Here is a 27,648-nt window from a genome sequence, read left to right on the forward strand (position 1 = left end):
ATGTAATGCAGCTTTGCCTCAGCTGATTTTGCAACTCCTTCGATGCTATATGCGGAGATTTTGTGTTATTTGTTGCTTGTGCTTTGATCATTACTAACATGTGGTGGAGGATATTGTAATTAGCATGTCAATATCAATGCAACAATTGATGATTGAAATTCTTCTGTGACTCAGACATATCAGGAAATTTGGATTGAGTAAAGATAGAATCAAATCTGCTTGCATTTCGTATAGAAACCATTTCTTTGCATTTGATAATGAAGTCTCTTATGTTAATTTTGTTAGATCCAAGATTGAAAATCCTCAGAATTGTAAGGTTAAAAAAACACTAGGTTTCTTTCGAAAAGAAAAAGGGGGAAATGAGAAAATAACGAAAAAAAAAAAAACTTGGTATTAGAAAGTTCTAAGAGTGCACTTTATGACGACCACTTATGTTTTTATAATGCAGTAAATGTTTCACTGAAACCAAGTCTTGTTTTCAGAACTTCCTTCTATCATGACTAACCCTAAACTCAGTATTCTCCCATATACATTTTTCATATCAACTGCATACTGCAAAATGTCTCAGAAAACTTGAACCAGGACAGTTTCATATGACCTTGCAATATTTACATTCACAAAATTAAAATATGAAATGGTAAACATACAAACCACGAATTGATATCATTTCAACTTCTCTTCCATGCCAGAGTTGATTGTATAACTGGATACAATCAAATCGTTAGCATGCTTTAGCTTATTCCAGATTCAGGCTGCAGAAAACTCACATAAACCAAACGATCCTCTTCCCAGCACCCTAAGAAAATTTTGACTCCTCTGCCAATTGACTCCCATCATACTATCATCTAAAACTTAAGTACAAAATATTTACTGGGTTCCATCCCTTCAATCCTGAAAGCCTTATCTAGCAGCTGTATATGGGTGCTTCAATCTCTCACTTTCGTTTGCAGTGTTGTCTGCATCTAAGGGGGCTTTGATGTATAATGATGTCTTAAATATATCTTTCTGTATTGATTTAAACTTCAGCCTGAGAAGCAATGAGTTTGTCATTACACCTATAGAACTCAAACCCATCAGTGCACCAGCAATTGAAGGTGATAACATTGTTCCGGTCACGGGCAGTAATGTTCCAGCTGCTATTGGTATTCCAACCTGTAAAGCCAGAAAAGAGAGCACCACACTGTGAGTGTAAGAGATTACATTACGCGTAAAGGGGCACAACAAGGACAGGAACTGCATTAGTCAGATCTGTGTTTTGGGAGAGGACCTCGTGATTTTGCACACGATTTCATTAAGAGAATAAGAGAGCATAGACATCTAGGTTAGGAAGTTGATCTGACATTAGCATCAGATAATGCTGTTCCTGATGTTCTCTCAGATAAGCACCAGAATCACAAACTGGTGGAAGAAGTTAGTTGTCTAATAACCCCGGACTTCGTCCATGATTTGCCAAAACCTAAATAATGAAACATTTCTCTGAAGATATTAAATTGCAGAATGGCGAAAAACTTACAATATTGTATGCAAAGGCCCACCAAAGGTTTTGCTTCACAGTCCTCATGGTAAGTCTACTCAGCTCCAGTGCGTCAAGTAACTGTGCATGGAGAAGTTTGTCAGGAGTGGGCACACACAAACATGGGCACAAATATACAATTTTTCAAATCTCAGCAGGCACACATAAACACATGTACAAATATACAATTTATGAGATCCCCTTCAAATGCACATTGAGCTGACTGCCTCGACCAACTGTAGTTATCACTTGGAATGATCAGACTGGCATTTTGATTTGCAAATCATGATTGCTATTCAATTGACCTTCTGTATTACAACTTCTTCCTGTCGCTCTTTTTTATATTTTTTCTCTTTGATAATTCTATCCATCAGATTACTACATGTACTTGTTCAATCAGTCAGGATCTTCATTTTTAATAAGCCAAAGGAGAGTGTCCAACCAGCAGACCAAATAGACAAAACAACTTGTGAATATTGAGAAGCATAGGCACATCTGGCAGTGAGAACAATTCAAGAAATATAAGCATGAGAACCATTCCCACTAACTTGATTTTCAACGTTTTACCCACTTGTCTTCTATTTCTATTTTAGTAGAAAAGTTATCAGCTTCAGGTTTAAAACTTCTCGATCTTTGCAGTTCCTCGTGTGAATTTAAATTTCTTTCATAAATATTAGTCATTACCATTTAGCACTGACAACTTACTACAAAATGTTCATAAATCATAGAGATTCATCTCAAACCTCAAGTAGAGATTTCTCAACTTCGTTAAAGTATATCAAAGCCATAGGCAGAAAGAAGACACTGAGAAACTGAAATGGTGATTCAAGCTTAGGCATAATATTCCAACACGATAAATAAGTGAAATTTTAGTTATGGGCGTATGACATATAAACTGGTATAAGGTTATAGAAATCAGCACCACCAGTGTAGAAACTAGAAAAGGGTCTTCATACAGAGTAATTGGAACCAGAACCTGACATAGGACTGAAGCAAATATGTGCTTTGCTCAAGCATTCTCCTCAACAATATTCATTACAGTCAAAGTGAACTCATCCCTCAACTGGATTTGATGCAAAACTGGAAAGGCTTCATTTTTGTACTTGCTCCAGTTGTCACTGAGAGCTCCTATCAGGTAGAAGAAAACCCATCCAAAGTCCAGATATTTGTGACCTAGGGCCCCAAAATCTTATTCCCACATTGTAGAGAAGTCTTTTCTTGCAAAAGATAGAGATTTTCACTCCTAGCTTATACATGCTATTGGGGTCTGTAACCCACAGCGAGACAAGCAAACAATGCATTCCTTAAATGGCATAAGTAATTTTTTTACCCTAAAATCATATATTAGACAATGATCCGGAATTTAATTTCTAGGCTTAATTACACTTAGACACCCTCCGAAAGTGCAAAATTACACTTTCCCATAAAGAAATTTTAAAATTACACTTGCACCCCTTTGAAAATTCACCATTTACACCTCTCCCCCTTCCATTAAGGTTTTGGAAGGAAAATGCTGACGGAAAAAAAACAAAAAAAAACATAAAATTTCAATTTTACCCCTCTTTCAACATTCTCCTGTAATAATATTTTTATCCTTATAAGGGGATAATTGTAGCATATATATAAAGTTAAAAAGGTAAATTGTAATAAAATATTACTCCCAAATTATAATCATTGTATAGAAAGTAGAAATATATGAATGAAAAAATTAGTCATCTATTGGAGCATTTTTACTTCTTGTATATGGAGGAGGTTAACATCTTTGTTGCATCTATTTCTTGAAATATCTTTGTTCAAGTGCTTCATCTAGTGCTTCAATAAGTATTCACCTCACCCATATATAGGAAATTAAAAAAATGACTAGTTTTTTCATTATGAACGTCTACTTTTTGTCCAATGGCGATAATTTGGAAATAATATTTTATTACATTTACACCATTTTGAATTTATATATATTACATTTACCCCTTATAAGTACAAAAAATAATACAAGAATGTTAAATGAGGGTAAAACTGAAAATTTATGTAACTTTTTGATGGCATCAGGGGTTGGTGTAACGAAGAAATTCTGGAAGGGGTGTAAATGTAATTTTGAAACTTTTTCTTGAGAAAAAATGTAATTTCACATTTTGAGAGAGGGTGCAAGTGTAATTAAATAATTTCTATATAACAAATTTAGACAAAATATGAGATTGAGGTGAGATCAACAAGTTCTTACCTGGGACAACCTGTTCTGCATTAGGACAATCGAAGAGACCTCACTAGCAGCCCCCACACCTCCACCAATGGCAACTCCTACATGCGATGAAGCAAGGGCAGCTGCATCATTTATTCCATCACCAACCATAGCTACGATGTGTTGATTCTCCTGAAGTCTGCTTACAAACTTCTTCTTTTCATCAGGTTTGACTCCATACAGCACCTGTAATCCACCATTAAGTTTATGCAATCATTTAATTCTTGCAGTTCTGCTTATAAACCGGGGACAATGTAAAACTAGAAAGCAGCAAATGTAGAACATTATGAAATATATTTTGGTTTATATACCTATAGACATATTATAGAAAGATACATGATGTAAAGGGAAATAATGTTTATAAATCTTTAGTGGCAGATCCCGATATAAAGGAATAAATATACCATCCATATGTTCAGATTTTAGTTTCCCGAACTTTTTATTCATATCCCCAATCTTTGGGAATATGTTTCCTTTCCTTAATTTAAGATTATTTTACCAACTGAAAAGACATTATTCCTGGCAATTACATTCGCAAAAAGAAATCTCATTCCCTGTTAAACAAACATGTCCTTAAGGAAATAATCAACTTCCTGCTAGCATGGATCTGCAATTCCATCAAGGACAGGTTTAACGAGATTTGCTGAGAGAAGTTTCATATAGCAACCAGTTATAGAAAAGTATATCTCGCCTTCGATAGAGGAAAAGAAAATCATTTTTCAAGTAAATGAGATAACTCAATAGGCACCAATTTTCCACATCTCGAAGTATAAAGGGCATATATTAGTACACAACCATGCATTCAAGTATTGGATAGTTTGATATTTGTGAAAGCCAATCTCCGGAAAAATTTAGGTTTTGTTGCTTAGCATGCAACAAGATTTTCTCATCCATTTGGAGAAACTATATCTCAGAGGAATTTCATTCAACGAGAAATGCTGAGCCATGAATAAGACATCAAAAAATTGTTCAAATCAACATAGGAGTCTGGGTGCAACTAACAAGTATGTTTCATATAAATGATCTCACCCTTTCCTTTGGAATACCGACAACAGATGCGACATATTCAGCCGCACTTCTTTTGTCGCCTGAAAGCAAATAAGTGTTGATTCCTTGGCAAGTCAACCATTCAATGACATGCCTGGCATCTTCTCTGATCTGATCCTCAACATAAATTACTCCAGCAAGAACACCATCTACTCCAACATACACAACTGATTGATTTTTGAACTCCTCAACTTCTTGGAAGGGACTGTCACCAACTACTCCATGCCTACATTGGCTCAAAACTCAGTGTTTAAACTTTGAGAATAGGATGAAAAACAGAACCTTTCAGTTCTCTATTTCCTCAGATTCTTTCTCATGCAATGATTCTCAGATTCAGGTGGAAAGATGAAAACAAATACCCAAGAACACAAGTGCATTTTCACACAGTTATAGATAGGCTAAATCTCATCCTTGGTCCCACATCTCTATTTTTTATTCCCATTTGGTCTCCATTTTCCAAATGCACCGCAATTCACTCATCTCCCATATATATATATATATATATATATATATATCACATTAAAGTTTGTAATGGAGTGGCACCTATGGTCAAAAGCAATGTTTCATGTAGTTTGTCATGGAGATCCCTCAGCAATATTGGATATTCTAGAATAGTATTCATACCTCTGAACCCACTCCAGTGTACCAACAGCTACCTTCTTCTCATCAATAGTTGCAACTGCACCAGACCCAGGTTCCTCGGTAAATGTTCCTTCCGCTACCTACAAGCACAATCCTCAAGATTTGGTTGGTGAGCTGAGAAAATTATAAGACCGACATCATACAGAGAAGTTATAAAAAAAATTCATTAATTATGTGGAGGTTGAGTTGTAGAAATATCAGAAGAAACTCCCCTTAAGGGTGTACTCAACTTCACCTAGCAAGCAGGAATCTAAAACCGACCTGAAAAACAAGTCATGAGGTACACCTCTCTATTGATGAACCAAGTTCTCTAATTGTTTGTGCCCCAAACGGGTAACTCAAATATAACATCTATTATGTTCCAAAAATAAAGCAACCAAAATATGTAATATCTCGATATCTCAATAAGAAATAGACAGGAAAAAAATTTATAAGGGTGCATTTGGATTGATGGATTTGGAGAAAAGACTTCAAATTACTTCATTTGAAAAGAATTTGAAATGCATCAATATTCGACAAAACATAGTTTAAAATCAGAATCGAAGGATTCCTTCAAATTTAGAATTATCCAAACTATTTCAAAGAATTTGCTATTAAGGATTTGGAATCCATAATGTCATATCCTTCCATACAAATGAAACCTATCCGTTAGATGCAACTCTGAAGCACGAAGCTGCCACATCATTATTTTGTTAAAGTTATTATAAACTTTGGAATAGCAGTAAAAGAGTCATATTGCATTCATTGTTTTCACACAAAATGTAGAAAATATAAAAATGACATTAAAAAAAAACAACATAACACTAATTCGGCATTCAACAAATACATAATACAAATAATATTTACCCTAATCGGTCAATACCTCAGCACCTGATATATAAAATATCAAAACTTCATATTGCTGATTTTACCAAGTAATCTGCCTAGGAATACCACCAAAAGAAAATTAATACCTTCACATTCGGACAGAGCAAAGTCTTCGCAGCCTCCACGATTGCTTTTCCAATTGGATGAATTGTACTTGATTCTACTCCAGCTGCTAACTTCAAAACTTCAACTTCAGACCATTTATGAGTTGAAGTCGGATCTAGCCTGCATGAACTAGGCCCATTATCATTTTGAAGGCAGTAACCTTTTGCAGTAACTATAATAGAAATATCTGAAAGGAGAAAGCTGAGAGACAAAAAGACACTTCAAGCAATGAAATCCAATGCTCCATGAAATAGTTAGAACGACATGTTGTATGAAAACCTAAAAAACAAAAGGAAAGAAATATCATAATACATTTATTTCAGATGCTAAGCATTTATATAATCCACAGAGTGAACTGTTGGAATTAGTCTAAGCAGGTGAAATGATAAAGCAAGGATGAGTCAGCTATGTCGCCACCCTGCAATTCTTTTGGAGATATGATTATTTTCACATTTTATGAATATCATGTACATAGAAATGCAGTTACCAAGAAAGAATTCCTTAGTCCAAACCAGAGGAACGCAAATGCTCATTCTTCCGTAATTTGTATCTTAAAATCCAAAAATGAACGCGTTCCAGATTCCATAATCTTTATCATTTACCATATAAGCACCAAAAGTGCAAGAAATCCTTCACTGTACTTGACATTCATGGTGCTGTATACAAACTAAACTAAAGAAACCAAGGAGGACCTGCCATTCACAATGCAACAGCATGTGCTATCTTGTCTGTGTGCTTCTCCTGCACAGCAGGCAAGCACTAACGTAAGTATACTTCCTTTCCCTGTGTCTCCAATTAAGAGGTTCAAGTTAGCAGCTTGTCCTGAGGCCACTACGAAAGAGCTATTTTTCTTGGTCACTCGTCCTGCTAGATCTGTTCGGTAACATGAAATCATTGGCCCGGCGTTGAGCTTGATAACAAGGACTAACAAAAAAATACCCTTGCAGGAATATGTCAAGCTCATGACATCGCGCCGGACCATGGATCTCATGTATCAGGATAGATCAACAGTTCATAATCATCAATTTTGCGACATTCCAAACAGTTTTCTGAAAATGAACTATTCCACATAATATCTGAAGTTTCCTGTTCCTTCTTCAACTTTTGCATTTTTCCTAAGTCCATCTCCAAATAAAATGTGGCGTTCCTTTGATTGTTCTTTTTTCAGGCACCAACCTCGGACCACTCACAGTTTTCCATCACAAATTACAAAGTAGATGTATTTATCAAAATATTCTACCTCTTGCATACTTCTGAAAGTAACGCCGAACAAGTTACTGACCTCCATAGAAGTACATTATCCTCCATATACATCACTCTTAAGACCAATCTGGTCTTCTAAAGTCTATTTTCTTGCTTCTAAAATCACATAAAGACTTTTAAGCAGCATAAAAATGTTGAAGAGCTTAAATTGAGATAATATTCTTTTACTATATCTAAGACAGATTTCTAATATTGAGGATCCATGTGAATCACTACAAACCAAATTGAGATTGACTCTCTCTTTATTTCAAGCTCAGGTCAGCTAAATATTAGGTTGATTGTAAATAACAACAACATTGCCCAAACAATGGTTGACCAGTATAATATCAAAATCAAATTGCAAAATTCTGTACTCAACTCTGATTTTGTATCTGCTTGGTGGCCTTGTGTCACTACTTTTGTCACAGTAGGTTTACCAATAGTTAATGTCCCAGTTTTGTCAAACACAATTGTGTTAACTGTGGAAAATCTTTCCAAGATACTTCCACCACGCAAAAGCAGTCCTCTTGTAGCACCAAGTGAAGTTCCAACCTAAATTTGTTAGTAAATAGTTAACTGGCTGTACAACAAAGTTAAGTTTGCACATGAACCATATAAGCATTTAGAGGAATAAAATCTCATGTACAAAATATTACCAGCACTGCTGTAGGTGTTGCTAGTCCAAGTGCACAAGGACATGCTACAACCTGCACTTGACAAAGAGAGATAAGTCACTCAGTAAGTTTAATAATTGAGTTGACTTATGATCTAAGAAAGCTGATTAGAAACAGATGGAGAATACAGTCCCTACAGGAAAAGGAAAATTTAGGTTCCAGTAAATATGAAGTACACATCAAGTTTTATTAGTTGGTTTTACCTATCTATATCTTGTTGTTTCAGGAACCTTACCAGAGAAAGGTCTAAAGGCAGATAATTTTTTAAAAGTGGTGCCAAGGTCTAAGACAAACGCACGAATAGCATATAGTACCAGAACACTACAGGAAAGTTGCAATGCCAATGACATGGAACTCCCTTGGTGAAGAGCAGCTGGGAGAATTCGTGAACTAAAAAGATTCCAGAACATAAATGTGGCAGCAGAAAGCGCCATTACTCCATATGTAAAGTGTCCAGCAACCTAGATGGAAAAAAAGAAAAGCAATGTTAATAGACTGGGCTTTACCTCCCAGCAAAAGTGCATATTTTACTGCAGACATGATTATGAGATAGGAGAAGAAGTGTATAGCCAAAGTAAAAACAATCTGCTTGGAGAATGGAATGATGGATGAGTCGCATTATTTGAAGGACCACTGTTTCTTCCACCCATACCTATCACAGGCTATCTCTATAGCAAACAACTTAGACCAGTATCTCCTCATTACCGCATTGGATGTGTTTCTATGTTGACCTTATCATGAAAAATCGTATCTACATGAGGGGTAAAGCTGTATAATCATTAACAATATTGCTAATTTTATGTTTCATTTGAGAACCAAGTGAAGAGGATTTTTTTTCCCCAGATGAAGACCACCCATAAGTTCAGCAAAATTACTTTGTTGAATGATCACCTCATTAAAAGTTTAAGTTGTTAGATAGGAAAATCATGTAATGTTAACAATTTTCCTAGTATGCAGGTGGTAAACAGGAATATTATGTAATATTTAATATATGTGACACACTTCGTCATGTACAAGCAGCTCATACCCCCCCCCCCCCTTTGTGATGCCTTGCACATTAAACTTTTTTCCCATAAATGTGTTGCGATGAGATCGAACTCATGCTTTCTTGTCTGGCCCAATCCTAGTACCATGTTGAATAACCACATCATCTAAAAGTTTAAATTGTTTGAGAAGAGAATCATTTAGTATTTAATATCTCTAAGATCGTTAAACAATCTTTTAACATAAATAAAGTTCATATAGTAATGTGAGATACAGATACCATAATCAAGGATAGAAAGGAAAAGTTACAAGTGACTGACCTTGTCAGCCAACCGTTGTACGGGTGCTTCTCTAGTCTGTGCCTCTTCAACCAGACGGACAATGTCCCCAATTGCGGTCTCACCACCTGGTCTCCGCACCTCAACATTAATTCTTCCATTTAAGTTTATGCTTCCAGCTGCAACTTCAGCCTAGTACAGAAATGCAACGTAAGAGACAGGATAATATGAACAAAAGGAACATTTGTAATATAGTTTCTTTACTGCAATATTACTACCTCCCAACAAATTCGAAGATGACAACAGTGACTAAGATGGTCAGCCTCTTCCCTGTCCCTAGGTCCTAACCATGGGAGTGAAAAAAAGAAAATGGATGGATATAAAACTTGCATCCTTTTCTCAAAAAAATTCAAACTTTTGAAAGTTCGGCATGTGGAGAAGTTTGTCTAAGAGAGATGGCGGAGGGTAGTCCATATGTTAGAACTTTCTCACCAGTGGATGAAAATGCTGCCTTGACATCAAGGAAAATCAGGATCATGACAAATTTCTGTTGCCTGAACTCAAATAAACATCTATTCGCACCCACTTTTATTGCTCAAATATTTTCTTTGACCACACAAGAAAAGTAAGATTTCCTTCTCATTTCTACTGTCTTTCCCTTCCACCCAGCATTCTTTCATGACAAGCCTTAGTCACACTGGCTACCCGTTTAACACTTTGTTCAATTACTGCAGCACAAACACAAACCACAAAGGAAAATGTATGGCAGTATCATTACCCCAGGTAATTTAGTAACAGGAAGAGGCTCCCCTGTAAAACTTGACTCATCAACACTGCTTCTGCCTGCTGTGACAATTCCATCAGCTGGAATACGATCCTACAGGCATGATAACAATATCTGAAAAATCAATGTTGCCACGTATGTAAATGTACATGCCCTTGTTTCCTGATTAAGTTAGAATTACAGTAAGCAGCACAGACCAACATGATCATTTTTGTTTCAATAGAAGTATGATAACCTAGAGAAAGAGTCCTCAAATGCAAAACAAAATCTAGAATTTTTCATGAGCTTCACAAAGAATTAGGGGGAAGATAGAAGGTTGTTACGAAGATAGTATGTGATGCTTACACCAGGCAGTACAATGATTTGGTCTCCCACAGAAAGACTATTAGAAGGCACTTCAACAGTTGAGCTCGACTCTTCTGCATCACCACTAATCAGAAGACGAGCTTTAGATGGCAAAATACTGAGGAGGCCAGTCATGTCACTGGTTGCTCTTATCTTGGCCCTCTGTTCAAGATTCCTCCCAAGTAAGACAAATGCTATCAACATAACTGGTTCTTCAAAGAACGTTTTCCATCCCTATTTGAACAGAAACTTGAGTTAATAGAATACAGCTCTGAAAACCTCAACCATGCATATACATGCCTCTGATGTAGAGGCATAAGCATAGAATAGCATAATACTTACGCAGAAATCACAGAAGACTAGGTCTTAGACGAAAAATATTTTAACAATCTTCGAAATTGCTAAAAGATACATTAACAGAACAACAAATGAGATTAACTGGAAAAAGAGCATGATAAGAAGAGCTTCTGTGATGGAAAAAGACAATCACCAAATAAACAATCTATTTATGTCACTTTTGGAGACACCTTGGGGAAAAAGATCAAGTAGTTACACAGCCCATCATACCAAGTCCAAATTCCTAAAGATGAGATTATGAATAAAAAGAAAACTTCAAATTTTGAATGAATCACAAGAAAAAGTTGACCTATTTACTAATTTTATTTCAGCATTCTGATTTCCGAATTTTATAGTCTAAGGTGGTAGAGAGTCCTTCATCAGCAAAAAAAAATAAGCATGATGTCAGACTCTGCATGAAATGGGCTGTTTCTTTTGAAGTATGCATTACTGCAGAACTTGCACATTCATATTAATATCTAGCCCTGCATAAAATCTACCACTTCATGAAGGTAACATTTAAGTAGATTAAAGATTTCAAGCATTCAATATGCAAGGCAAATCATATAATTCCTTATTTCCAACAGAAAGTGCCAAGATTTTTCAACTGGATTGAAGATCATTATCTATTTAAAAAGATATACAAGATTGAATGGGTTTTTAGCCATTTGATCTAATATTGTGCTCGCAATACATTGTTTCTAGAACCTCTTTCCTTTATATATCAGGTAGTACAAAATAAACGAATCATTGACATTGATTAGCACAGTAGTACAGCAGTATCTTGTACAGATATATAACCATCCCTGGTACTTGTAAACCATTGCATGCTTCATATACAATTACAGATTGCTTGCAACAAAATTTCTTTATGTTTAACCACTCATGAGTGCAGGAGGTTTAGTTAACATACCAGTTTTGGAATGAAGGCTGCCAAGGAACTGACAGCAAAAGATGATAAGGCCCCAAGACCAACTAGTGTATTCATATTCGGAGCCCCTCTAAGAAGACTTCTCAGACCATCCATAATGAGCTGGCGGCCAGGGCCAAGCAATGTAAAGAGAGACAAACACATGTGGAATCCTGTGGAGTGCAATGCATGAATCCATGCTGCCTTGGCTCCAAACAAATGAGAGATATGGCCAACAATGCACACAGCACAGAGAGCCCAAGAAACAACAAGTCCACGACCTGTTAACAGGGAGTTTTGAATCACATACATGCCATCATGTTGGCCTTAAATGTCTGAGCAACAAATGACGCGAGCACATGTAATCAAACTCCAAATAGTTAACTTGCCAGAACTGACTAATGGAAAATCCGTTAAGTTTCAGAGATACAGTTAACTTGGTAAAGTCACTATCACTAGTTACTGATGTTATTTATATACACATCGGAATTGACTTCAAGAAATTGATATTTTAATGTTTTCTTTCCAAATTACAAGGAAAAAGATTCATTTAGAGCATAGACATTGTTGGAATTTTTTAAGTATGCATCTGTATGATTGACACTATGCGAAAGCATAAATTTTAGAGTTCACAAACACAATATTATTGCAACTATTTTCACTACATCTCTTTCTCTCTCTTCCTACTTATTATCAATTCCATCTTTCTCACAACAGCTGTGTAAATAATGGAAAGGCACAAAAGTCTACCACTTTCTTTAAGCAGCTTGTGCTTCTCATTTATTTTCTTCTCAAATGTCTCATAGAAGTTCACCCTTCTTAAATCTGCAAACAAAGAGGACTTTGGTATTAGTATACAAACACAACATAAAAAGGAACCAATATACCTGAAATCTTTGATGCCATGCATTTCCCAGCGCAATATAATCGTTAACTCTGTCTAATATTGCAATGGCTTCCATATTTTAGTCAGATAGATGGACTTAATCGTGAGAAAATTGCAAAAATCAGTCATGTCTGTCTGACAGTGGCAGATACCTCTCTGCCATAGAAAAGAGAGAATCGCATTGATGAAGTTTAATTTTCCCTGGATTGACCATTTAACTACTTATTTCAGTTCCTTTCCATCCTCCAACATAGAAAGGCCAAGTAAAGGACTAAGCAGCTGAAAACAATAATACATCAATATTGGAATTTTATTCATACGAATTTCAAATGGGCAAAACCAAGATTTTGCAATTAATGCGTTTTCATGGGAAAGAACTTCTCCTTAATTCTGAGGTAAAGTAAACGAGCAACTTTGTAGTCATGCTTGCCTCTTTGAGTCTTCACCCCCAAGCCACCAGAGAATTAGTTTATTGCAGCTATTGAAGATGGCACAAGTAGAAGAGTTGGATGACTTTTATTCTTATTTTTGATAGACAAACTAATATCCATGCAAATGCTCAAAAATAGGTGCTGGATCTCCAGATGACAGGAGAAACAGGTCTAATCCCTCACAGTGCAAGTGAAGATCACATTTAAAGGATATGTAATGTACTAGATTATATGGCTATAGAATTAATAAATTCTCATAAAACTTTCCAACAAATGAACAAGGGATTAAATCTACCAACTAGAAAGTTTTTTGTCAAGCCATGAGTGATTTTTGGCTAAAAGATCAGCATAGACATAAAAACCAGAAATTTTTTCATGAGAAGCAGGCAAACAATTGAACAGGCATCTGATCTGAGACCAGGCCATCAGAAATTAGTATATCTTGGTTCCCGTTCCACATAACGGTGAAATATTAGTGGCTACAAGCTCTGTATTGATAATTGATTTGTGAATAGACCACCAATAGTTTGCTACACATTTCGGCAAAGAAGCTGGCAGGTTTTTCAGACACAAAAGATTGAGGCTATCTTGACTATGCAAAGGCTCCTAAAAACTTAGCCACAAATGAAACCGAACAGTAGTAGCAACTAACAAACAAAGAAAAATAATATGAATTTCTTTCGGATACAAAAGCTAAAATGTGAACAGTTACCAACCAAGAAGAAATATTAGTTTCTCTCTGGCCATAGTATACATTTGCTAAGATTTACAATTATACACTTTTTTGCCAGTTGGATATTAACAGACACTTTTAAATTCAAAGATAATTACAAGCCAAAGGTTAATAGTCTTTGAGTAAATCTATAAATTAAATATAGTGAGAGAAGCGAATCCCGGTAGATGGTCCCATCCCTCATGGAGCATAATCTTTCCCTTCTTCATTAGGTTGCTCTTTCTCTCTCAATATTTCCAATAATAATTCATCCTGTAACATTATAACATTGCATAACTGCATTCTGGTACGATAGAAGAATTCCATACTTATAGTATCGTGGACTTGATCAACGATATGAGTTAGTAGGTTTCTCATACCCAATACGCTTGTACTTGGACTCCAAAATTTATGGGAATCAGCTGGGATATAGAACAATTCCAACTTTATCTATGACAGAAATGATCCACAACACGATGTGAGTTAGCATGCCAATGAGAGGCGCAGCGCGCAAAATATATTGGCTGAAATGCATTATCAGCACCTAAGATTGTTAAAACATTATCCTAAACCTTCTTACCCTGAAAAAATGCTATATTTTATCTATACTGTTAAACCAACCATCAATGCTGATGATTGCAAAAAAGAAACTGATGAAATTGTGTATTTGAGTTTTGTCTAAACCTCTAACGCTGCATCCCTACACAGTTTGGCATATGTTGAATTTGAATTTTCACAATTTCACATTTCAGACCAACCAAATGAAGGAATATACATAATTTTGTTACAAGAAACAAACATTTGCTCCATAATAGAATTAAAGCAATATAAATTTGACCCGCAGGATAAAATTAAACCAAAAGGTCCAATTTATACTTTTCTATTACATTTCCACCATGGTCCACATCACAGTTTTGTCTTGGGAAACAAACATTTGCCTCCATTATGGATTAAAGCAACACAAGTTTGAGCTTAAGTGAATTAGGTCAAAGTATAATTTCTACGACATTCCAACATTGTCCACATCCAAGGGCCAATACTTCAGTTAACTCATTTTCACAATTATGAGTAGACACAATAGTATGCCTAAAGCAAACCTCTAATCCCACTCATTCAAAATCAATTATGCCAGCTTTTCGAAGAGTATTATACCAGTGTAAAGATGATAACCCGGATCTCCTAAGCAACAAACAAGAAGCAAAACATTATGCTACAAGTTTTCTAGTAGATGTATGATATAGATATACATATATATAAGTGTTAACATTCTGGTTCAACCAGATGGAAAAATTCTGCAATATATCTCTATGAACATGTGATCAGCAGATCTCAGCAATCCAAATTGTATATTGCTGGGAGATGAGAAAGATCTGAAAGTAGGCATGTATTATTAAGACTGAGATACAGCTAAAAAATTTGACATTTGTACATGAAGTAGGAATAGCATACCATGAGCAGAAAATGAATTCAGACTTCCTTAGTCATAAAGATAGCAATATAACTCTGAGAAACAAATATAACATCTGTACTTTATTATGGCTGTTATTATAAAACCACATTGGTTTTGGCCGAATACAAAACTCAACTCTGCTTTAGGTTTTACAACACAAACAGATACACACACCAAAGGAAAATTGAAGTTTCACCTAGGTAAATGTTATGCATAAGCTAAGACAGCCAGTGTATACCCTAACAGTCTGATCTTACAATGATAATACATTAATCCTTTGCGAGAAAGGAAGTCAATGTCAACTAATATTTAGGAACAACTTTTGTGATAGCAAATCTGTCTGCCTGCCTTCAACAAATCCACCTTTAGTAGCTGGAGACACACCTATTGATGGGAAAACTATGTCGTTAGAATATCTTGGGACTGATTGTTTTGGTTCAATAAAGAGGGTCAAAGTGGACTAGGAAGATACTATGGAATATGGATAGAACTGGGACATACCATGAAGGAGAATGGTTGTTGTTACAAGAATCCATTGCATCCTATGATTGAATATCCCCATCAATAGCTCCCTGGTCTGCCAATTTCCCATGAAGTTATACATAAGTTATATGAGGCCAAACGGATGAGGTAGCTTTCTGTCTGACTCAAAAATTAGAGGACAGTCTCAATGGGCTAGTAATAAATGCTGCGCCATGTTTCCATAGTTAAGCAAAGAATAAAATAAGAACTCTGACATAGATGGATGCTATAATTATCTTCTCTGTACAATGCTAAAGATGGCAATCACAGAATAAAAAGGACAAGAATACGAGAAAAAGTTTCATTTGGAGATCTGTAGCCTATGCCGGGACATTCAGAATCAACAAAACCAAGATATACAACTTCAACCACATCCATTTCTATGAAAATTTCAATACTCACAGCCTTTATGTAAACCGTATTAGTTCTAATCCCCAAGACCCCAACCCCAACATCCCTACCCTTCACATCCAATGCTCGCCAGGCGTGCCATGGCGCACCTAGCTGAAGGGTAGGGCTTTTATTAGGGAAAAAAATGAATAAAAAGAACTTTAATCTGCTCCAGTTTCTCTCCAGTAGTAATGTTTTTCTTCCTCCTCTTAGCTAATGTCTTCTTTGTTACTTGTTTCCTTCTTCTCTTCTTTGTTTCTTTCTTCTTCTTCCTCCTGGATGCTACTGACTTCTCTATTCTCTTCTTTCTCACTCCTTTCTACTTTTCTTTTCTAGGAGGGGTTACTATTCCACCTCCACAGCTCTTATTTGTTCTTTTTTTTTTACTTTTTTCCCTTGAAACTTATGTCATAACTCAATTTTCTTGCTATAATATATAATAATTTGCTAAAGGTATAAATTTATGATTTTTCTTGCTATAATTCTGATTATAATTTGTTTTCTTCCTGGAATTGTTTGGCTAAGAAATTAACAACATAATCTTGAACCTGTTGATTTTGGTAAAAAAATTCAAGTTTGCTTCTTTTAGCAATAAAAAGAAAAAGGCTTCTTTGAAGAAGGATAACAGCATTCTTAATCTTCAAGGAGCTGGGCATTACCAAAAAATTATCAATAGTTTATCACCCTTCTTACAATGAAGCTAGAAGAACTGGGACATCAAAGCATGGGATGCAAGGATTCTTGTAATTCTCGACCATTCAAAAACAGACTTACACTTTACAGTGCACATGGATGTTCATCAACAGATACTGAAAAAGAAACCAGCATGAGTTGCTTTGGCACTACTTTCTTAAGAAATCCTAGCCCCTAAACCCAGGGGAGCAAAACTTATTTTCCTTTCAGGATAAGACAGCACATATGAAAGGGCTGGTCCATAAAAAACCTGGTTCATTCAGGTATATTCAAACAAAAATAACAGCATTTAACCTCGCTAAAAGTTCTCCAGTTACATAATCAGTTAATCAATGAACATAACATGGCTATCGTCAGAATGAAGGACAATTGCATGATCATAAGCAGCAGAAGAATTGACAAATAAACGAAATTCCCACAAATAGAAATTAGATTAAAGACCTCTAAGATTAGATTTGAAGCCGCAACTAGTCAAATGCTTCGCAAGAGCCTCCCCGATATCCTTTTTCCAGTTTGGTGCAACCTTGGCTTCAGATACAGGCCATACAATTGCTGTCTCAGTTGTGAGATTTACACTGGCTGAAGAAACCTGTGGCTGTTCATAATTTTAACAGTATAATGCATTAATTATATTCTTCTGAGTCAAGAATCTCTAAGCCAATTTTGTTCGAAGAATCATGTCAAAAGTTTGTCTATGAATTACACTTCCATCAAACACGACATCCATCAAATGACTCCGCATAAAATACTTTGATCAAACAAATCAACACCAAATTTTAAAATCAATATCAGTTATGCAAACATCTTAACAACTTCATTTCGAATAAATTTGCAACTAGTTTAATAGGGTTGTGGCATAAATTAGTTGCCTTAACTAGTATTGACAAATGGGGATATAAGGATGTTAGGCAGCAGATCATCATACAAAGACCAGCTTCATGACAAGCCATGTATGCAGATCAGCTTACCCACCCCCACCAAGCTTATGTTCATTTCTGCTTCAGAATGAGCTTCTTCCTCTTTTCTACTCTAGGTTTTCTCATGGTTTCCTTTTTGTCCTCATGAGTTCAAATTAACGAATACCAGAAGGTTACAACCTTAAATCCACACATCTCGAGTTCTCTTCAGATTGTTAAAAGGTTTCGACAAGAATAAACTTTTTGTAGCATAAATCGATCATGCAAAAGCAATTAACATCCAACGATCTTTAAAACGCCAATCATTTGTCTTCTTGAAATTTCAGATAATGAAGAAGCACCAACATGACTTTTAAATTAATAAATAGAAGAAAGCCACTAAGAAGAAGACATGTAGAGAGAAATATAAAAACTCTATGAACAATAACAAGACATATGAAATGAAACATAGATGCATCTTGAATTAAAAGCACTTACTTGACTTTCTAAAATTCTCTTCACACTTGCTGCGCATCCCCCACATGTCATCCCCTGCAACATCGTAGAAGTTAAATTTCTAAAAAGGGAATATATAAACTTTTGAAAGTATAATCAAACAGAAGATCAGGGTAAGAAGAGCTCAGCTTATATATATGACCTACAACATTGTACTTAAACAAAATCATTTTTCAGGTCAACCACTGAACAATAATACACAATCTTCCGGATGATCATTGTCGAAAATATAAGCCAGTGAAAGTTCTGCAATGCAAAAGTACTGAAGAATCTACACAAGTAAAGTGCCCACTCCAAAGCCAAAAGTAAGTCAAAAATTTTAAAAAAAAAAAAAAGATTTAAAAAAAAAAAACAATCTTTTAGGGGGTGAAAAGAAAATATTTGTTTAAAAAAATAGTTTTCAAGAGTTTGTTCACATTGGAAATCAGAGAGTAAAAAGAAAAAAACAGTAAGAAATAAACTTCAGTGAAGTACTTACTCCAACATCAAGAATAATAACATCAGAGCTTAAAGCCGGGTTGTCCGCAGCACCGGGAGCCACGGCGGCCGGCTTAGCATCGCCACCCTCCGCCGAACCATCTCCACCGCCGCCTCCACCAGCACCCCCATCAATGCCACCAAACCCTCCGCCGCCGGCCGCAAACGACGCCGCAGATCTCGCAGCAAACCGCAATCGGTCCCGGCGCTGGCACAGGGAACCCGGCCCCGTCCGGCTCAACTCGCCGAATCGGCGGAGCTGGGCATGAGCGAGCCGAGTGGGGTGAGAGGTGGATAATCGGCGGTGGAGGTATAGAATGAGAGGGGCGGAATGGGAACTGAGAGACTTGGAGAAGGAGAAAATCGACATTGTAGAAGCACCAGCAGAGAGCAATGTTGACTCCATCTCCGTTTTCTTCTCGCTTTCTTGCTCTCTCTGTAACTATATGTGCGTGTGTGCCTTTTGATTCGGAGAGGAGAGAGCAAGTAATGAATCAAAAACGTTAGTTGAGAGAGTGGGATTCTTTCCGTCTACTAATTAATTCACGCTTTGATCCTTTTCTCTTCTAGCTTTCCCTTCCCTTCCCTTTTTTGACAGAGTGAAGCACGTGCACGTTATCCATTTCCAAGAAACACGTTTTATAAATTAATGCTTGTAAGGATTAATGCCGGGATGGAAAATTTATAATTTATTTAAACAACGATTTAGTTACATAATTACACTTTTTTATATTTAAAATTATAATCATTCATCCAATAAACAATATTCCACACATATAATATAATTTGAACACATAACTTATAAAATTATGAGATCTCAATTCCACCCACCAACTAAATTAGATCTTATATAATTACAATTATCAACTTCAAATAATACATCGGTTTATAATTATTAAAACAAATTATAATGTTTTCAAGAAAAGAAAGAAATAAATCTCCACAAAATGATTTAATTTGAAGGTCAAAAAGAAAAGACTTGGGTAGCTTGAGCTACGACCATGATTTTTTTAATTTATTTTTAGAGAGCATAAAAGATGACAAACTTCAACGTTTTAATATTAAATAGTAATACACTGTAATCAATATGATATAATTATGATTTTGTATTCAACACAAGATCAGGAAAAGTCAAGTTGCTTTCTTGAATAAATATTAAATAGCCTTGTACCAAAAAATGCCCACGTGAAAACAATTAATTACACCTTTGCCTTACCTACCCTATCATACATACCACTCCACACAGTGGTAGGTGAGCTCAAGAACTAACACTCTTTTATAGATAGATAGATGTATAGTATAATTAATTGAAGGGATTTTATTATTTGTGGGCACACACCAAAATGTTAGATTAGGCAAGCCTTGTATTTTTTTAATTATCATGACTTAATAATTGGCTGTTGCTTAAATATTTTAGTCTATTTCAAATATGATTAATATTTATTTAAGATGAACTCGATTTAAATACGTTGAGATCTGATGCAATTCAAAATTTCGATCCAAAAAATCGTATAATTCTATTAGTTTATATATAATTCAAGAAAAGAGTAACGATGAAAAATTTAATTTGTCCATAATTAAAATATAAGAAAGAAACTACATCCGGCCCCATCACGATAACCCAACATACTTAACGATTGATTGTTATGACAAATATTTTTTGCTGGTGATGAATACAATTAAGTTTTGATTTTTCTTTTTTTTTGGGAATTCATGAAAATGTAAAGAATGAAACATGATTTTGTGGTGGTCAGTGATATAGGTGAAAGGTATTAATAGTATTGAATGTGTTGTGTTGAGGTTCAGACCCCACCCGCTTGTGGACCGAAATAGACTTTTCCAAGCTCGCTGAAGTCGATTTACACGCTAAGGGCGGCAGATATTTTATTTGTGGGCAATCTTTCACATATCTACTTTCCGAGTATATAGTTTGTTTATTTTTATTTGAATTTATCAATTAAATTGATATATTATTTATGTTTATGTAATTGTCATTTCTGTATAAGATAAAAGATATATATATATTTTGCACACTAATATGGAATGACTATAAAGTGTAATTGAATTTTTGCACAAATATCTTAGACTCATTATTTATGCAATAGAGCAATGGTTGATGAGGCTTTATTTAAGTGGTAAGTTTTAGGTTGTGAATTTAAGTTTTATGAATATGGTTATATATTTATCTTTTTAATGGATTTTTGTAACTTGATTTCTTTTGAATGTATTTATATTTGACTTAACAACTTACGAGTACCTTTTATTTGGATGAATATTTAGTTATATAATTCAAAACAGATATGATTTATTTAAAAATTAACCAAGTGCATAATATATCTATGCAGTGAAGAGATATATAATCACCCTCATGCCTTAGTCTAATTGGACAGCCATAGGTTGAAGGAGAGTAGCGGTTGGGAAAATTATTTATAAAATGTAAAAAAAAAATGTTACTTTTTTTAATAATTTTCCCGGAGTTGTTTGGTGTAGCAAAAAGGGAAAAGGGGAGGTATTTTGAATACCTCTTATGATGTTTTGAAGATGGTGACTAGTACCACTTGAACACTGGACCTCAACTTTGAGCAACTTGTGCATTTCCATTTGGTCCAACTACGAAAGTGGTAGTGAATTCGCCAATTCAATTTCTTTGTGTGGTGTTGTTTTGTTTTGTGTTAGGGCATCAAATATATGGTGATTTATATAACCCCTTGTGTTTAGCTGAAATCGCGTAAAGGCCCCCATGTGAGGAAAGAATAGCACGAGTTCCCCTGCCTAATTGAAAATCTTGCTCATACTCCACATCCGTATGTATGGGAGAGCATTTCAATCTTTTAATTTAACTGGGTGGTATACGAACATCATCCCGCTATTACATGGGGTTAAATGCATCTTTGTTTTACCGCCTTAGGGTTGAGGGTTGGGGGTTGGGGAGGGAGAGAATTTTTTTTGTTTTACTCTTTTCGTACAATATAGGAGGGTAAATTGTTGTTCAACCCATCCTCCACATAAGTCACCCCATACTATTTCTGGAGGTGTGAGGCTCCCCCTGATAATTATATGGTAATTCAGTCTCGGCCCACTCCTAAGTCCCGACTCCCTTTCGAAATTGAGGGCATTTTCGGGCCTTCCTGGGTTCTACTGAAGATTTGTCAAGGATTATGCAACTATTGCTGGCCCTTTAACTCATTTACTAAAGCCAGGCCCTTTCTGTGGGACTGATTCAGCAGCTCGGTCTTTTAAAGGTCTGAAGCAGAAGCAGTCTATGAAACCCCTGCCAATCCTTGACGTCCCATATTTCTCCGCTACAAAGGGAGTACAGAAAGATATAGTGCAGAAATAAAAACACATATTTTACGGACAATAACGGAGCAAATCGAGCACGCACAAGGAATCCATATAACATCCAAGTCCAAGAAACAGTTGGTATCAAATATTTTATCAGATCACTCCTTTTATTGCCTGAACTAAACCTGAAGCAATGTCAAATCCATACTGTACAAGAACATGCAGGTGACACATACCATGGAGAAAATAAAATTAGAACCAAAACCAAGTATGCTGTACGGGCAATGACTTTGCAACAAGTAAACGAAAAGTTCTGCAGTTGGGTGATATTTTATTCAGTACTTGTCAGCACCGATGCTTTCGTAAAACAGAATGTACCCATGATCTGTGTTGTTCGAGTATTCTTGAGCAGATCCAAAAAATGTCTGGATGGCGGACTCATCGATCATCTCCACATTTTCATCATCAAAAAACAGCCAATGATTATGACTTTTGACAAGACTTACATAATGCCCATGATTTGGCCCACTCCCAACATGAACCACCACAGCAAACAATGAGTACTCAGAGTCGGCTGCCTCCATAGTGTTGCTGAGTTTCAGTTCCAGGGGGAACACAACACGATAGGATAGCTTCTTGTGTCTGTTCAGCTGTTCCATGAACTTGAATCGCTTGAGATGAATGACCAGGATACGAGGTGGTTTCTTTATCTTCATCCTCTTCTGGGCTTCTTGCAAACTGTTGCCAAGTGAGCAAAATTAACTTCATTGTGGATGACAATATGGTCACAAATCACAATGATAAAATAGGGCAACTACCTGCAGCATTTGTCGCAGAAAAATTTATCTTCGGCGTTCAGGGTTTCTGTAGAACTGAAATTCTTGAGGCAGCTGGTAATTGAACTGTTTTGTTCAATATCCAGGCTTAAATCAAGGAACGTCTCATCCCTTGCAGTAACTGTCTCACACCTTAAACACCTCGTCTCATTTGTTAGAATACCCTGCACCTCGTCAGAAGTCGAGATTAAACCAGAAAATGAGAAGAAAACACTCGGCAAGCCTTCCCAAAATCATTAAAAATGGTATGATATGACCAAGTTCAATTAATCATGCTGGCATCAAACCCCACAATGATTTCGAGATAGAGATAAAGATAACCGGACTTCATAGAGACCAGCTATGCACAATATGCTTTCAAAGGACTGAAAATAAAGCATTGAACTATCGGAACACTGCAGAATATCCTGTAAATTTACCTGAAAATTTTTGTGCACCCAAGTAACCATTGGTTCCTGCTTAACACCATTGACCTGACCATTACTTGGCCCATTGGCAAGAGCCTGATTTTTTGCCTTGTGAGACTCTTTCTCCAGTATATCAACAAGGTGATTTAGCAGAAAGTTCAGAAATTCATGAGCATCCTGTGTAACAGCACAGGAGTTCATCAGTCGCTCATGATATATCATGAAAATCATGCAGAAAGATGCCCGACAAAGAAGATTCTTCTTGTTATGTGCCAAGACATTGTACAATGGAAGTCCATGGCCATCCCACTCAACTTCTGATGCCAAATGAACTAAAGACCTTTTGAACAAACTAAGGCTCCTGGAAATGTAAGAATTTATTCAACATAACATGTATCTAGCCACAGAAGGATTGCACCACTCATCAGAAAATGCAACATATGGATAAACGGCACCTCCACTGGACATAAAAGAATTGGAGAGGCATAACTAGAACATAAGCCAGATTGGAATTAATAAAATCCTGACTCTCGGATAAAGAGAAAACTGAGAGTGCAATAATTATTGCCCAATTGCCGAAGTCCCCTGACTTGGATTTGTGGAATCACTACATTCAAGTGCATCAAGGCAATTGCTAAGTACTGAAATATATGTTTGGACATGATGAAAAGGATCCCACGGATAAATTAAGAGTGAATACATACAAAACTCATCATCTTGGAAAAGGATGGACGAGGACAGGTTTGTCATTCTACTTGAAAATATAAATAATTTATTCTCCATCTCACTGCCCAGTACCTTAAAAAACCAAGTCAAAAGAACCCATGTTTACAAAAACACACCTGATGCATGAACCCCCTGAAAACATCATTTTCTTTTCTCAGTCTTTGTACGAAGCGTTTTGGAGCAATAACACCTGTTTTTTTCTTCTGGGAACTTATCTGCGTAAGGAACAATAGCATATTTGTTAAACTCAGGGAAGTTGAACATAAAAGCTTCAGTAACAACTTAACTGTCATGCAGGTGAATCTTTTCTAAAGTGCTGATTGTCAGGCCCAGCAGGCCAGCTGTATGTTTTGCACATACCAACTTATTTTTGTAAGTAATTAGGCAAACACGTTAGTCTTATTAGACAGAAAACAACAAGAAGCTCAAAACGCCGCTAGATTTATGTGTAATTTTGTTAACTGCAGTTAAATCCGTGATAATATATGCCACATCTGATGAATTCTTCTGCCAATGTATGCACATGGCTCTCATAATTTAAGTTCTCACAACATCAAAGAAGCTTCTCAGAAATAAGGTGGTCTCGACAGATAACATAGTTCGCCAGATCTCCAATTCCAGCTGGACCTGAACAGGAATGGGAGCCGGTGTTCCATTGTTCCAGGCTATGAACAGCCTGAGAAATCATCTGATGCAGCCAGATCCGCAATTTTTTTGGAGCACAGACACATAATACCTACCTCTAATGCGATAGAGGAGCATAAAGGCTACCAAATATAAGATACTAGCATTTCTTACTTAAATCTATTACCTGTGTGAACAGTTCTGCGAGACAGGTTAAGAGATTCTCATCTCCATCACCTTGGCTTTTGTTATTTGAATAATACTCCACAAGTTGCTCACGAAATGGTACACAAAAGTAAAGAGCCTGAGAAGAGAACCAATACATAACAATATTCATAAACATTGAAGACTGCCAGAACGTATGAAATAGAAGTCTTTTAACTGAACATGCAACATTGGTTTAATTATTGAATCTACTCTTCCAAAAATTGCTGCATATTAAAAACTTATTTTTATAGAACTTCTTTTATTTATAAAATCTTTAATTCCTATAACCTCAAGAGATATGCAATTCTTTCAACAAACAGCCACAACTTCAAAAACACAAAGAGCTCCACCTCCACCCACTTATGGGATACCTTATGTTACATAGGCAAGATGGAGCAGCTGCCAACAGATATCTCATCAACAGTCATTTGTACACAAAGCCCCGAAGAACATAAAAACATCGATGCACCCAGTGAACCATAAGAAAAGGAATCAACAATCTTTTTCCTTAAAAGAGGTATAGACATCTTTTACCAAAGACTAGACCAATCAAATTGAAAGAACAAACTCAACCTAAGCTTTATCAGGTAATTAACAAATGAAACTATCCAAAATTTCTTGCTTCACATGCAACAACCTAAACCCATTTTTTGAAATTTCAATAAAATTTGTAGAACATATTCACCACAAACCGAATAACGCCAATGACTAATTCAAGAAACCCTACAATTCAACAATAACAAAAAAAAGTCCCAATAACTAAGAAATAGCAAGCTAGCCACCTGGAGTACGCTGTTGCAATAACAAGTATTGCCAAAATTCTCCAAGCCAAAGTACCTCTCGCCCTCCGGAAAATGGTCGCCCAGAGCCTTCTCTAACTTGGAACCCGCCACACCCATTGTGAGTGTGACACCATCCACCATATACCAGAACTCCTCTATCCCTCTAAATTTATTGCTCCACAATCATCACACACCTTCGTCAACCGCAATCTGCAATTGTGATCGATGTTGCTAGGGCACTATTCTTAATCTTTCTCGTTGAATCGGAGGAGGAGAATGTGTTCGAGAATTGGGTTCTTGGGGCGGGGGAGGCCTGATCTTATGAGTTAACGTCGTTATGTTCTTTCTATGACCTAGTATTTATATATTTATTTATGAAGAAGCATTGCAAGCTGTGTTGACTCCACGGGGGCGGTGGGGTGGGGGTTGGGGCATGGGGGGGGGGAACTGATATTACCGTAAATCAAAATCTAAATTATGTTAAATATTTTCTGACAAAATAAAGAAAAAAAATCTTACTAAAATAGAGTAAAATAAAGAATTTCTTGGCGTGAATTAAAAAAAAATCACTTAATTTTAAAATATAAATCATGTTCATAAATTAATATTTTTTGCTATTAGAATTTACAAATTTATAGGTTAATTATACATAGACGTCATCTGAAAATACGAAATTAAATTTTTACTCGTAGAAGTTTTAAACTTGTGCTTATGTTCCCTTCAAAATTTCTTTCCTCGCACCTAACAATTTTTTATTAGAGTTTTGACGAAAAATGTTGAAAATCTGAAACTAACAAAAGCAATTACATAAAATTTTAATTTTGTCCATCATGTAATATTTTTATGTATATTTTTATACTTTGAAAGAGATAAAAATAATATATATATATATATGGGGAGTGCGGTTAAAAATATTATATATTTTTTCTTATAAGTACAAAATTATTTATATAAGAATGTTCAATGCACAATAAAATTTAAAATTTATGTAAATTTTTTGTTAACGTCGATATTTTTTGTTCAAACTTAACAAAAATAGAGTCAGATGTAAGCAATGAATTTTTGGAGGGGCGCAAGTGTAATTTTAAAACTTATTTGGAGAAAGATATCAATTTTACATTTTTAGATTGGTCTATATGTACTTAACCCTAAATTTATTTAATATTTTTTAATATAATGATAAGATAATTATTTATTCCCTCATTAGTTATTGGGAAATAGCAAGGATTGGTCCTAGTTAGAGGATAATAAGAAGTATTAACAGATTAAGAAACAAATATCACAGTTAATATAGAGATATGGATTAGGAACAGTTTTACTGTTTGAGTGCGATGGAACCAGAGACTTAACCTAGGCTTTGATACCACTGTTGGGTATACGATGAAAACCATGCTCCAGAAAATATTACAGACTCTCGAACTAAATTATAGATATAATTGGGTTTACAGATCTATGAATTACAAGAATAAAGAATCAGAATAATATAGATCTAAACCTAAAAATTAGAGATCTAAAACAATATCACAATATAAATAAGGAACACAAACAAGGATCTCAGAAACAGGCTCAGATAGTCTGATCCAGTGGTGAATATCCAAAACAACAAAAGTCCAAAGATCTGCAACATAATCTCACAAATGCTTTAAACCACAAAGGGTCAGATCATGAAGAACTAATTAGAGAATAAGGGAGATCAGTGTTTTCTTTCTTCGGATTCTAAAGAACCAATGAAGGACCAGCCTTTTATAGAGACATGCCATTAAATGGTCGGAGAAAATAATTGGGAAAAGAAAGCGGTGGAGGAGTATCAAGAAACGGCAGGGGCAAACAAAAGAGAGAGAGAGA

General features: G+C 35.7%; 2 protein-coding genes across 2 annotated transcripts; both read right to left on the reverse strand.

Annotated features, from left to right (window-relative positions):
* LOC105169225 (copper-transporting ATPase PAA1, chloroplastic) lies at positions 551-19,536 on the reverse strand. Its single transcript, XM_011089582.2, has 17 exons — positions 18,938-19,536; positions 18,442-18,495; positions 17,489-17,642; positions 12,714-12,788; positions 11,967-12,244; positions 10,718-10,951; positions 10,367-10,465; positions 9,631-9,780; positions 8,641-8,787; positions 8,309-8,359; positions 8,032-8,204; positions 6,392-6,530; positions 5,421-5,518; positions 4,779-5,022; positions 3,732-3,935; positions 1,514-1,594; positions 551-1,152 (listed from the first exon to the last, which is right to left on the reverse strand). Exons 1-17 carry the CDS (start codon positions 19,340-19,342, stop codon positions 901-903), a joined length of 2,838 nt encoding a protein of 945 aa, XP_011087884.1. The 5' UTR covers positions 19,343-19,536; the 3' UTR covers positions 551-900.
* LOC105169227 (ubiquitin carboxyl-terminal hydrolase 3-like) lies at positions 22,286-26,224 on the reverse strand. Its single transcript, XM_011089583.2, has 6 exons — positions 25,804-26,224; positions 25,002-25,118; positions 24,307-24,405; positions 23,477-23,641; positions 23,040-23,221; positions 22,286-22,959 (listed from the first exon to the last, which is right to left on the reverse strand). The coding sequence occupies exons 1-6, from the start codon at positions 25,942-25,944 to the stop codon at positions 22,557-22,559; spliced, it is 1,107 nt and encodes a 368-aa protein (XP_011087885.1). The 5' UTR covers positions 25,945-26,224; the 3' UTR covers positions 22,286-22,556.

Source organism: Sesamum indicum, linkage group LG8, assembly GCF_000512975.1.
Source record: "Sesamum indicum cultivar Zhongzhi No. 13 linkage group LG8, S_indicum_v1.0, whole genome shotgun sequence".
Taxonomy (NCBI): Eukaryota; Viridiplantae; Streptophyta; class Magnoliopsida; order Lamiales; family Pedaliaceae; genus Sesamum; species Sesamum indicum.